Source organism: Carcharhinus amblyrhynchos, chromosome 8 (assembly GCF_965287045.1).
Source record: "Carcharhinus amblyrhynchos chromosome 8, sCarAmb.v2.hapA, whole genome shotgun sequence".
In the NCBI taxonomy this organism is placed as follows: Eukaryota; Metazoa; Chordata; class Chondrichthyes; order Carcharhiniformes; family Carcharhinidae; genus Carcharhinus; species Carcharhinus amblyrhynchos.
This window is the reverse complement of record NC_137331.1, coordinates 16,848,357-16,862,010: the sequence shown is the minus strand read 5'-3', so window position 1 is coordinate 16,862,010 and position 13,654 is coordinate 16,848,357. Positions and strand designations below refer to the sequence as shown.

The window sequence follows — 13,654 nt, the reverse complement described above, 5'->3', positions numbered from 1 at the left end:
TTACAAAATGATAATGAATTGTATTAAAGAATGCCATTCAACTCCAAAAATTTGTTTAGAAGTCATTTGGTCAGGGACAGGTATAGGAAAAATTTAAAGGATGTGAGCCAAATGCAGGCAAATGGGACTAGATCAGTTTAGGATGAGTTGGGTCATGCTGTATAATTCTATAATTCTTATGCTTTACCATATTTAGAATTTTTTTTGACCTTTTCATTTCCCAACATACCAAGATTGCCATTGTGGAATTAGCTTTCATTTTGGAGCTAGTAATGTGATATATCATCACTGTAACTTATATATTTATCTTTCAAATTGTTGTAAATTTTGTTGGTAAATACAAGCAAAATGTTAACAAAGTAACAAAGCCTCTAGCACAGAAAGCAAGTGAGGCCAAAACATTGTATGTTTTAATGAAGGAGTTAGATATAGCTCTTGGGGATAAAAGTATCAAATGAAAGGCGGTGGCGGGAGGGGAAGAAGGAACAGATTAGATGATCAGTCGTGATCATAATAAATAGCAGAGCAGACTCAAAGGTTCTATTTTCTATGTTTCTCTGTATTAAGTAGTGAAGCTCTCAAACTGTACAATAACACATGTTGGATCTCAATAATTAAATAAAACACTTGTTATCCCACATTATTTATCATAAAAGTAATTTATGTTTTCAGACTTTGTCCTTCAAGGACTTCTGTAGCAATATCCTGGGGCTGAGATGATCCAACAACTCCAACTATAGAATTGAATCTCTAGTGCAGAAAGAGACCATTTGGCCCACTCAGTCTGCACCAACTCTACAAAAGAGCATCTTACCCAGTAAACGAGGAGGCGCTAGTGTAATGGTATTGATCAATTAGTCCAGAGACTCAGGGTAGTGCTCTGGGTTCAAATCCCATCATGGCAGATGGTGGAATTTGAATTCAATAAAAAATCAGAAATTAAGAATCTACTGATGACCAGGAAATCATTGCTGATTGTTGGAAAAACCCACCTGTTTCACTAAAGTCCTTCAGCGAAGGAAGTCTGCTGTCTTCATCCGATCTGGCCTGCATATGACTCCAGACCCACAGCAATGTGGTTGACCCTTAAGTGCTCTCAGGGATGGGCAATAAATGCGAGCCCAGCCAATGATGCGCACATCCCATGAACGAATGAACAAAAGAGATGACCCCCACCGCCCCCGGCACCCTGCTGTAATAGCTATCCAAAGCTACCTTCAAGTCAAAAGCAGTTTGTTCTCATTTCGTTTCTTGAAATAAGCTGTTCTGTTTACGTTTGTACTAGGGTTGTATGTAATGAGGTCTGAAGCTGAGTGTCCCTGACAGAATCCAAACTCAGCATCAATGTTGTGTAAGTGCTGCTAGATAGCACTGTCAGTTACAATGTGCATCACTTCGCTGATTATTGGGAGTGTGTTGTTGAGATGATAATTGGCAAATTGGATTTATCCTTTTTTTTGTGGATAGGACTTGCTTGGGCAATTTCCATATCATCAGGGTAGATATCAGGTAGATATCAGTGTAGGAGCTGTTCTGGAAAGGCTTGGCTAGTTCTGGAGCACAGCTGTCAGTGCTACTGTTGGACTACTTACCCAGCAATCCTCTTGCTACTATTGTATCCTCATAACCCCTTGCATTTAATATAGCTACTCCACCTAACCTGCACATCTTTGGACTGTGGGTGGAAACCGGAGCAACTGGAGGAAATCAATGCAGACATGGGAAGAACATGCAAACTTCACACATTTACCTAAGGTCCAAAGATTGTTCTGTAATGAGTTGAACATAGAACATTACAGCGTAATACAGGCCCTTCGGCCTTCTATGTTGCGCCGACCTGTGAAAACCAACCTAAAGCCCATCTAACTTACACTATTCCAATATCATCTCTATGTTATCTAATGACCATTTAAATGCCCTTAATATTGGCGAGTCCACTATTGTTGCGGTCAGTGCATTCCATGCCCTTACTATGCTCTGAGTAAGGAACCTACCTCTGACATCTGTCCTATATCTATCACCCCTCAATTTAAGGCTATGTCCCCTCCTGTTAGCCATCACCATCTGAGGAAAAAAGGGTGGACAGTGAGAGACTATCTAATCCTCTGAACATCTTAGATACCTCTATTAAGTCACCTCTTAACCTTCTCTCTAATGAAAACAGCCTCAAGTCCCTCAGCCTTTCCTCATAAGACCTTCCCACCATACCAAGCATCATCCTAGTAAATCTGCTCTGCACCCTTTCCAATGCTTCCACATCCTTCCTATAATGCGGCGACCAGAACAGTACGCAGTACTCCAAGTGCAGCCAAACCAGAGTTTTGTACAGTTGCAACATGACTTCATGGCTCTGAAATTCAATCCCTCTACCAATAAAAGCTAACACACTGTACGCCTTCTTAACAACCTTATCAACCTGGGTGCCGACTTTCAGGGATCTATGCACATGGACACCGAGATCTCTCTGCTCATCCACAGTACCAAGTGTCTTACCATTAGCCCAGTACTCTATATTCCTGTTACTTCTTCCAAAGTGAATCACCTCACACTTTTCTGCATTAAACTCCATTTGCCACCTCTCAGCCCATTGTGCTATGTCCCTCTGTAACCTGCAACATCCTTCCACACTGTCCACAACTCCACCGACTTTAGTGTCATCTGCAAATTTACTAACCCATCCTTCTACTCCCTCATCCAGCTCATTTGTAAAAATGACAAACCACTGTTTTGTATAGCTGCAGCAAACTTCTGCATTCTTATACTCCAGTCTTCTAGATACAAAGGCCAGCATTCCATTAGCTGCCTTGATAATTTTCTGCACTCATTTATGGCTTTTTAAAGATCTGTGCACTTGAAGCCCCAAGTCTCTTTGGACATCTACTGTATTTAACTTCATACCATCTAGAACATACTCTGATCTATCCTTTTTCGATGCAAAATGGATCACCTCACACTTACTTAGATTGAAATCCATCTGCCACAGTTTTGCCATATCATTGAGAATATGGATGTTTTTGGAGACTTCTGCGATTACTTATTTAATTGCCCATCACCATTCCTGGCTTGATTGTGCCATGATAGCAGAGCTTTGATCTGACCCTCCGATTGTTATATTGCTGTCTAGTTCTTGTTGCTTTTGATGTTTAGGATGCAAGCACTGTTTCAGTTTCACCAATTGATAGGTCTGCCTGGCGCTGTTCCTCGTATACTCTCCTGAATTCCTCATTGTACCATGGTTGGTTATTCTTGCTCTGGTTTGATATTAATGAGAACATAAGACATAGGAGCAGGAGTAGGCCATCTAGCCCTTCGAGCCTGCCCCGCCATTCAGTAAGATCATGGCTGATCTGTCGTGGCTCATTTCCACATTCCCGCCCTCTCCCCATAACCCTTAATCCCCTCGCTTATCAAAAACCCATCAACCCGCGTCTTAAAAATATTTAGCGAGGCAGCCTCCACCACCTCAACGGGCAGAGAATTCCAGAGATTCACCACCCTTTGAGTGAAGAAGTTCCTCCACAACTCCGTTCTAAACTGCCCCCCCTGTATCTTGAGGCTGTGCCCCCTAGTCCTACTGTCCTTTCTGAGCGGGAAGAGTCTCTCCACCTCTACCCTATCCATCCCATTCATCATCTTATACGTCTCAATGAGATCTCCCCTCATTCTTCTGAACTCTAACGAGTACAAGCCTAGTTTATTCAGCCTCTCCTCATAGTTCAACCCCCTCAACTCCGGTATCAGCCTAGTAAACCTCCTCTGCACTCCCTCCAAGGCCAAAATATCCTTGCATAAGTACGGCGACCAAAACTGGTAGAACATACGAACTAGGAGTAGGCCATCTGGCTCCACGAGCCTGCTCCATGCCATTCAATAAGATAAGTGTCCTGAGATGCGTAGAGGGAAAAGTGGGTAAATACGTAGGGATATGGGGGTAGGGATTGTGGTTGGTGCAGACTCGATGGGCCAAATGGTCTCTTTCTGCACTGTAGGGTAGCAGTGAGAGTGAGGAATGTGCCAGAAAATGAGGGTACTAATTTTTGATTTGATTTATTATTGTCACATGTACTGGAATATAGTGAAAAGTGTTGTTTCTTGCATGGTATAATGGCAAAACATATCATTCATAAAGTACATAGGGGAGAAGGAAGGGAATAGTGCGGAATATAGTAATGCAGTTACAGGTGGGGTGAAGAGAAAGATCAGTTTAATGTATGAAAATATCTTTCAAACATCTGATGGCAGCAGGGAAGATGATGTTCTTGAGTCCGTTGGTACGTGTTTTCAGTCAGCTGTATCTTTTTCATGACAGAAGAAGGTGGAAGGGAGAATGTCTGGGGTGCGTGGGGTCCTCGATTATGCTGGCTGCTTTCCCAAGGTTATGGGATGTGTAGACAGAGTCAGTGGATGGGAGGCCGATGTGTGTGATGGACTGTGCTACCTTACAAGCTTTTGCAGTTTCTTGCAGACGTGGTCAGAGCAAGAGCCAAACCAAGCAGTGATACATCCGGATTGGATGTTTGCTATGGTGCATCTGTAAAATCTGGCAAGAGTTGTCACTGTCATGCCGAATTTCCTAAGCCTTCTGGGGTGGCACGGTGACACTGAAGTTAGCACTGCTGCCTCACAGCTCCAGGGACCTGGGTTCAATCCCAACGTTGGGTGACTCGCTGTGTGGAGTTTGCACATTCTCCCCATGTCTGCAAGAGTTTGCTCCAGGTGCTCCAGTTTCCTCCCACAGTCCAAAGATGTGCAGGTTAGATGAATTGGCCATGCTAAAAATGCCCCTTAGTAACCCAAGATGCTGAGGTTAAATGGACCAGCCATGGGAAATGTGTAGGGTTATGGGGATAGGGTGAGGAAGAGACTCTGCCAGAGAGTCAATGCAGATAAATGGGCCGAATGAGATTCTATGAAAGTAGAGGCTTGGTGAGCTTTCTTAAATGTGTCATTGCTGTGGGGGGTCCAGGACAAATTGTTGGTAATCTGAACACCCAGAAACTGGAAGCCCTTGACCATCTCCACTTCATCACTGTTGACAGGGGCATGTACTCCATTATGTTTCCTGAAATCGATTATTAGTTTCGTCATTTTACTGACGTTGAGGCAGAGATTACTGCTATTGCACTATTTCACCAGATTTCCTATCTCTTTCCTGTGCTCCGTCTCGTTGTTTGAGATTTGACCCACTGCAGATGTGTCATCACCAAACTTGAAAATGGTGTGGAGCAGAATTTGGCCACGCGGTCATAAGCGTATAAGGAGCATAGTAAGGGGGTGAGGTCACAGCCTTGCAGGACACCAGTGTTGCATATAATCATGGAGGAGGTGTCATTATCTAACCTTACTGATTGGAGTCTATGGGTTAGGAAGTTGAGGATCCAGTCACACGGAGGAGCAGAGCCCTGGGTCACAGAGTGTGGAAATGAGTTTTGTTGGAATAATAGTATTGAACGCTGAATTGTAGTAAATAAATGTGACAGCATAATCTTTTGTTGCTGATACCTTACAGCAGTTTATGGTGTCAAGTTTTAAGCTGCTGGATCTGTTCTGAATCTATCTCTTTAGTATAGATTGATGTAGATAAGGTGGGCCAAAAGGCCAGTTTCTGATTTAGACTCTGTATAACTCAACGTTGGTTTTTCCATGTTATCCAACTTAAACCTCTTCCCATGTACTTATTCACTTAAACAAAACTTTCACTTTAGGTATCAAACTCATAAATTGTTGCAAGATTTTTATTTCATTTTATCTCTTTGACTCTAACATTAACACTAAACTTTTCACTGAAAACAAATATGACCACAATTTGAGCAAACTGATCAAGTCCATTCCCACTGCAAGTCTTCCCTTATGGTTCTTTATCTTCTGTGAAAATATTCATCACAGGCACACTTGCAATGGTGAGTCTCAATTCATCATTGGAAACAAAGGCTTAAATCATACCTTTATCGTAATCTTCTCATATTCTTCCAGAAAGTTCTCTGGTACTCTGCCAATGATATCATCAGAACCCGAAACAATTTTCAATTATAGCCAGTGGAGTTATTCATAAACAACTCTCAAATGTTTCTACTAAGTTGCATGTAAATTACATAGCCTCGCCATATAAGGCAACAACGGCTCTGTCATGTTTAGCACAGCCTAAGCAACTGTCCTTATTTGGTCAACACAGGAAGTGTCCGCCGCAGCTCACATGACAGATCACGACTTGCAGCAGCCTTCTAACCTCCATCTGTGATTAATGACCAAAGTTCCAAGCACGCTCGACTCTCACTGTCACAATTGCTCTTACAGCCAATATTGCCATTGTTGTTGTTGCTGGCCATTTGATCAAGTCAGTTTTTATACAAAAATTGTGAACCATAGATTGTGCAACACATGAGTAATTCGAAACTTTCAGGATAGGAACTTAAATAAAGGCAATAGCATTCAGAAAGAATTATAGAATAATTATGCATTTGTGCTGTAAATAATTTGAGATAATAGTGAAATGCGTACACTTTGTTCAGAGTACAAACACAGAAAATGCAAGATTAAAGCCACACCTGAATTTGACTTTATCCTTTTTGTTCCTTTCCACCAGAGAACTAGAATGTTCTGGATCAGTTAAAGATGTGAACCAGTTAAATCGAAGAGCGAAAAGTAACAGAGATGAGGTTGATTCTAAACTGCAAGATGCAGGGAATGACAGCACCAGTACAGCTCCCCAAAGCACTGAAGAATCCTTGTCTGAAGATGTATTCACTGAATCAGAACTCTCCCCTATACGAGAGGAGCTGGTCTCCTCTGACGAGCTTAGACAAGATAAATCATCAGAAGCCTCTTTGGAATCTGTGCAAACTATAAACCAGCCTGCTATGGAGGGCTGCCTCCAACCTTCATCTGTAGAGTCACTGGAGGCTAAAATGCCTGATCAAGCTAGTCCATTGACTCACGATAGTGATGATTTAGGTGATAAGCTTATTGAAATGAAGCGGAATGGGAACCAAACTGTGGAAAAATCTCTGAATGAACACAGCACTGATGATCATGGTAGTGTTGCACATCAAGATGAGAATGAGCAACATCCCACGCTTAGTTGTAATTTGACTCCTGAGCCCAAAGATGCTGAAGCTGAGGGATTCAATATAGAGTGCAGAACAACTCAAAATGCACTTCCTTCAGATACCTCAGGAACGTGTAAAAAAGAGAACACTGATCGGTCCAGGAAATCAATGCTTGTTCAGGATTCTGAGAATGAGGTGGAGGAGCTCCGAAAACTCTGGAAGAGCCATGCCATGCAACAGACTAAGGAACAGAGGGAAACAATGCACCAACAACAATCCATCAACAAAGATGTTAAACAGAAAACTGTGAAAGCTGCAGAAGAACCTGTAGAAGGTATATTAACCTAATAAAATTACTGTATTTTAGTTGATATAATAGAACATATAGGAGTATTGCAATATTTTTTTGATTCACACTAAGAATGTGCCCATTAAGCATTTGGGAAACTTGGAAGTGCAATCCTGATGTATACATTTGCTTTTGTATGTCTTATTTTTAGAATGAAAAATACCAGATTCTCTTTGCCTCTTCTTGTACAATGTTTTTACATTTCTGGCCTTTTGAAGAAAAGAATGAAAAGTTCCAAGTTTTATCCTAACTTCTGATCCATGTCATTCCTGATTTTAAAAGTTACAAGTTCTCACTCATTCCTCTGGTGACTTGCAGGAAGAGAAATGTGAGACGGTTTACATAACTCCACAGTAGTCAGTTTTCAAGTGTTAGTTTTAAGTCGTCGTTTTCCATGAGCAGGAAATTGTTTTATGTCACAGGAAGACTATGGAATTTAGAGAAAATACAGAGTTGCTATATAAAAGTTGCATTTGGAGTGGCTGCAAGACATTCCAAAGGGGGAGGCTGAACAGCCAGTGGTTGTGGTACACATTAGTACAAACAACATAGGTTAAAAAGAAGGGATGAGGACTTAAAAGTAGAACATAGGGAACTAGGAAGCAAGCTGAAAAATAGGATCTCAAAGATCTTAGAATCAATACCTATACCACATGCTAATTAGAGTAGAAACAGCAGGACGCATAGGATAAACACGTGGCTGAAAAGGTGATGAGAGAGAGAGGGTTTCAGATTCTTGAAGCCTGGGACCAGTTCTGGGGGAGATGGAACCTGTACAAACTGGATGGGTTACACCTGGGCAGCACTGGGACTGATGTTCTTGGGGCAGTACTTGTTGAGGTGGTTGGGGAGTGTTTAAGTTAATGTGGTAAGGTGTGGGAAACTTTGCAAGGATTCAGAGCAGGGGAAATTAAGAACAAGAGGAAAAGACAGTAAGGAGGATAAGGAAAAGTGATAAGCAGAGAAACCAAAGACCAGAGTCTGATAAGGACAGAGTAAAAAAAAAAGTAGGAATAGGAGAAGAAACATAAGTGCTCACCTTTTGTACTTGAACACTCGGAGCATTACAAAAAAATGAATTAGTTGGGCAGATAGATGTAATGGGGTTATGACATAGTTTGCATTATGAAGACATGGTTCCAAGATGGCCAAGGAAGGGAACTTTATTAAGGCTTTATTAACTTTATTAATGTTTAGGAAGGACAAACAGAAAGGAAAAGGTATTGGAGTTGCATTGTTGATTAAAGAAGATATTGATATGATATTGAGGACTGATATCAGCACAGATGATGTGGAATCTGCGCAGGTCGAATTAGGAAGCATAAAGGGGCAAAGAATATTTGTAGGGGTGGTATACAGACCACCAGACTGTAGTGGTAATGTTGGGAATATCATCAGATAGGAAATCAGAGATGCATGTGTTGAAGGAACATCTGTGACTATGGGTGACTTCAATCTGCATATAGATTGGGAGAGTCAAATTAGTCACAGTACATAAAGGAGGAAAATTTGGAGTGTATCAGGATGGTTTTCTGCACCAATATGTTCAGGAACCAACAAGGGAACTGGCCATCTTAGACTGGGTATTGTGCAGTTAGAAAGGATTAGTTGGCAATCTAGCTGTGGGAGAACCTTTGGGGATGAGAGACCATAATATTCTTTGTCCAGATTGATAGTGATGTAGTTGCTTCTTAGATCAAGTTCCTGAATCTCAATGAAGGTAACTATGATGGTATGAGACATGGATGGACCATGATGGACTGGGAAACGTTACTGAAAGGAAAGACAGTGGACAGGCAATGGCAGGAATTTAAGGAACGAACAGGTGAATTTCAGCAGTTTTTTATTTTTTGCCGCAAAAGTGATAAGGGAACTGTGGGCAACCCACGGCTTATGAGAGAAATTAGAGATAACATCAGATTCAAGGAAGATGCATATAAATTGGCAAAAAAAAAGCAAAAGACCTGAGGATTGGGAGCAGTTTAAAATTCAGCAAAGGAGGACCAAGGGATTGATTAAGATGAGGAAAATAGACTATGAAATAATGCTATCGGGAAACATAAAAACTGACTGTAAATGTTTCTAGAGATATGTAAAGAGAAAAGGTTTTGACAAAAGGAACGTAAGTCCTTTACAGTCAGAAAAGGGAGAATTCATTACCGGAACAAAGAAATGGCTGAGGAATTAAATTTGTACTTTGCTTCTGTTTTTTGTTGTCACAAAGGAAGACATGAATAATATACCAGAAGTTCTGAGAGAAACATATTTTAATAAGGAGCTGAAGGAAATCAGCATTAGTAGAGAAATTGTTTTGGGGAAATTGATGGAATTGAAGGTGGAAAAATCTTCAGGGCCTGATCATTTTCATCCCAAAGTACTTAAGGAATTGGCCTGGTTATTTTCCAAAATTCTCTGGACTGGATTCTACAAATTTGGGGGTAGTTAATGTAAACCTGATATTCAAAAAGCGGGGTAGAGCGAAAACAGGGAACTGTAGACCAGTGAACCCAAAGTCTGTTCTGGGGAAGTTGCTCGAATCCATTATCACAGATTTGGATAACTCAAATATAATCAGACAAAGTCAGCGTGGATTTACAAAGGGGAAATCATGCTTGATGAATCTGTTGGAATCTTTGAGGATGTAATGAGTAGAGTTGATAGAGGAGAACCAGTCGTTATGGATTATTTAGACTTTCAGGAGGCTTTCGACAAGATCTCACGTAGTAGGCTACCAAGTAAAGTTAAAGTGCATAAGATTGCAGGCAATGTCTTGAGGTGGACAGAAAGCTGGTTGGCAGATAGGAAATAAAGAATTGAAATAAATGGGTCTTTTTTAGATTGGCAGGCAGTGACTAGTTAGGTACTGCAAGGATCTTGGTGTTCTCATGCATCTGGCACTGAAAGTAAGTGTGCAGGTGCAGCAGATAGTAAAGAAGGCAAAAGAAAAACATAGAACATTACAGCACAGGAACAGGCCCTTTGGTCCACAATGTTGTATCGAACATGACACCAAATTAAAGTAATCCCTTCTGCCTGCCTTGGTCCATATACATAAGAACATAAGAAATAGGAGCAGGAGTCGGCCATCTAGCCCCTCGAGCCTGCCCCGCCATTCAGTAAGATCATGGCTGATCTGTCGTGTCTCAGTTCCACATTCCCGCCCTCTCCCCATAACCCTTAATCCCCTCGCCTATCAAAAACCTATCAACCTGCGTCTTAAAAATATTTAGCGAGGCAGCCTCCACCACTTCAACGGGCGGAGAATTCCAGAGATTCACCGCCCTTTGAGTGAAGAAGTTCCTCCTCAACTCCATTCTAAACCGCCCCCCCTTTATCTTGAGGCTGTGCCCTCTAGTCCTACTGTCCTTTCTGAGCGGGAAGAGCCTCTCCACCTCTATCCTCTCCATCCCACTCATCATCTTATATGTCTCAATGAGATCTCCCCTCATTCTTCTAAACTCTAACGAGTACAAGCCTAGTTTATTCAGCCTCTCCTCATAGTTCAACCCCCTCAACTCCGGTATCAGCCTAGTAAACCTTCTCTGCACTCCCTCCAAGGCCAAAATATCCTTGCGTAAGTGCGGCGACCAAAACTGCACACAGTACTCCAGCTGCGGCCTCACCAGTGCTCTGTACAGTTGCAGCAAGACCTCCCTACTTTTATATTCAATCCTCCTCGCTATGAAGGCCAGCATCCCATTCGCCTTCCTGACCACCTGCTGCACCTGCAGGCTGGGTTTTTGCGACTCATGCACAAGGACCCCGAGGTCCCTCTGCACCGTCGCCTGCTGCAGTTTTTCGCCATGTAAGTAATAGTCCTTCCTACCATTATTCCTACCAAAGTGGACAACCTCACATTTGCCAACATTAAATTCCATTTGCCAGTTCCTGGCCCATTCGCCCAGCCTATCTACATCCCTTGCATATTCATGTGCTTATCTAAAATTCTTTTAGATAAGAAATGTCCCTTTCTTACCTGTCTCCACCATCACCCTTGGCTGCACCTTCCAGGCACCTGCAACTCTGTGAAGAAAACTTGCCCCTGACATCATCTTTGAACTCCCCCCACCCGCTCCCCCTTTCACCTTAAGTGCATGTATTAGACATTTTAAAATTGGTGAAAATATTCTGATTGTCTACCCTATCTATGCTTCTCATAATTTTATAGACTTCTATCAGGTCTCCCTTCAGCCCCCATTGCTCTGAATTCTTGCATCCTTCCTAGCCCAGATCCCAGTTTCTCCTCTTGCCCCCACACATGGATGATCTCTGAGCACATACACAGCTTGGAGACCTGAGAACTGCCTCAAGTTTTGCTCTTCAGCTGGCATATGCTATGCAAGTTCTCTTCTGATGGTTATGGGCTGTGACACTACTGCATTGGTTACAATGTTGCAGCAAGTTGGCCAGTCAGAGGCCATTTGCTTACACTATATCTCTAAGAATATGGCCTTGCTGCATGCCCACTTCCTGTGGGAGTGCTGGATTCACTCACAGGCTAGGGGCAGTTCCTGAGCAGCTCTCCGAAATCCTACTGAGGAAACCAGCACCACTTCCAGCAACAAAATGGTTGCCGTTCTGTTATTTGTGTACTCTTCTCTGCAACTAAATATGAGAACATAGTGTTGCAAAGTTGTGTAGAGTAACTGTAAATTGGTATTTGTAAAATGGTAAAATGTTAGGGAGAAAGCATTGCAAGGTCCCTTTAAAAGGTGGTGCTTTTTCTGTGCTTAGAGAGTCAAAAAAATACAAGTACATATAGACCCCCAAAGTGAAACATTTGTGTCGAAAGGCCAAGCAGTGGTTTAACTTCTTTTGAATTTTTAAATTGAGCCAAGAACCCATTCAATTTAAATCTGATGGTTTTGACAACCTAGAACCAATCTTATTGTGGGAAGTATTGATACGTCATCACAAGTATTAAAAAAGGGGAACAGTGGGACAAAGAGGGAGCACCTGTCAGGGGTAATAGCTTACAGCGCCAAAGACCCGGGTTCGATTCCCGGCTTTGGGTCACAGTCCGTATGGAGTTTTCACATTCCCTCCATATCTGCATGGATTTCCTTCGGGTGCTCCGGTTTCTTCCCACAGTCCAGAGATGTGTGGGTTAGATAGATTGGCCATGATAAATTGCCCCTTAGTGTCAGGGAGACTAGCTAGGGTAAATGCCTGTGGTTATGGAGATAAGCCCTAGGTTGGATGGTGGTTGTTGCAGACTTGATGGGCAGAATGACCTCCTTCTGCACTGAAGGACTCTATGATTCTATGAGAGAGAATTGTTGGCTCTTGGAGCTTTATTTATGTCTTAGAGAAAGCATCATCTAGATAGCAAAGGTACCAAAGAAGAAAGAAGTCCCAGACAGAAGAGTCAACAGAGAAGGCCCAGAATATTCCAGAAGAGACAAAACCTGATTGTAATTTACAGAGTAATTAAGTTCTATTTTTTGATAATGAGAGGGAATTGTATTTATTGGAACAGCGTACCATTGGAATCGTATTTTATTCAGGAATAGTTATAGTTAGAATTGAGATTTATTAGGTTTGTTAATAATTTAATAAATTTGTTCACTGTTCGTTAGGTAAATAAATTGTTACGTGCTGATTTTAGGGTGTTAGAGACTTATTTTGTATTTAACCACTAGAAGTTGCTGAAGCGCAGGTCACACCGCTTCTCACACACTTTTTACTTTTATAAGGATTCATAAGGTCGTCTCCCCAAAATATGGGGAGAACGTGAAAACTCCACACATACTGTCACCCAAGGTCGAATTGAGCCTGGTGCTGTGAGGCAGCAGTACTAACCACTGTGCCACCATGTTGCTAACAGAGGTCCTAGAGCACTGGAGAATAGCCAATGTTGTTCCTTTGTTTAAGAAGGGCAACAGTGATAATGCAGGAAATTAAAGGCCAGTGAGCTTTACATCAGTGATAGGGAAATTATTGGAGAAAATTCTTAGGGACAGGATTTACTCACATTTGGAAAAATATAGCCTTGGTCTTGTCTCACAAACTTGATTGAGATTTTTGAGGAGATAACAAAGATGACTTATGAGGGTGACTTGGTGGTGGATGCTGTCTAAATGAACTTCAGCAAAGCCTTTGACAAGATCCCCCATAGCAGTCTGATGCAGAAGGTGAAGTCAGTTGGATGATAGGACTGGCTTGGTCATGGAAGACGGAGAGTAGTGTGGAAGGATGTTTTTCTGACTGGAGATCTGTGACCGTTGGTGTTCCACAGGGATCAGTGCTGGGGCCATTG

The 13,654-nt window shown here is 42.0% G+C and overlaps 1 protein-coding gene across 5 annotated transcripts in view; it reads left to right on the top strand.

The window, feature by feature from the left end:
* Positions 1 to 13,654, top strand: part of oxr1a (oxidation resistance 1a) — a 588,813-nt gene that overhangs the window by 381,708 nt on the left and 193,451 nt on the right. For all 5 annotated transcript variants that reach the window (XM_080193724.1, XM_080193727.1, XM_080193723.1 and 2 more), the window contains one exon: positions 6,584 to 7,380. In XM_080193724.1, coding sequence (XP_080049850.1) covers positions 6,584 to 7,380 — 797 coding nt within the window. The remainder of the gene's footprint in view (positions 1 to 6,583; positions 7,381 to 13,654) is intronic.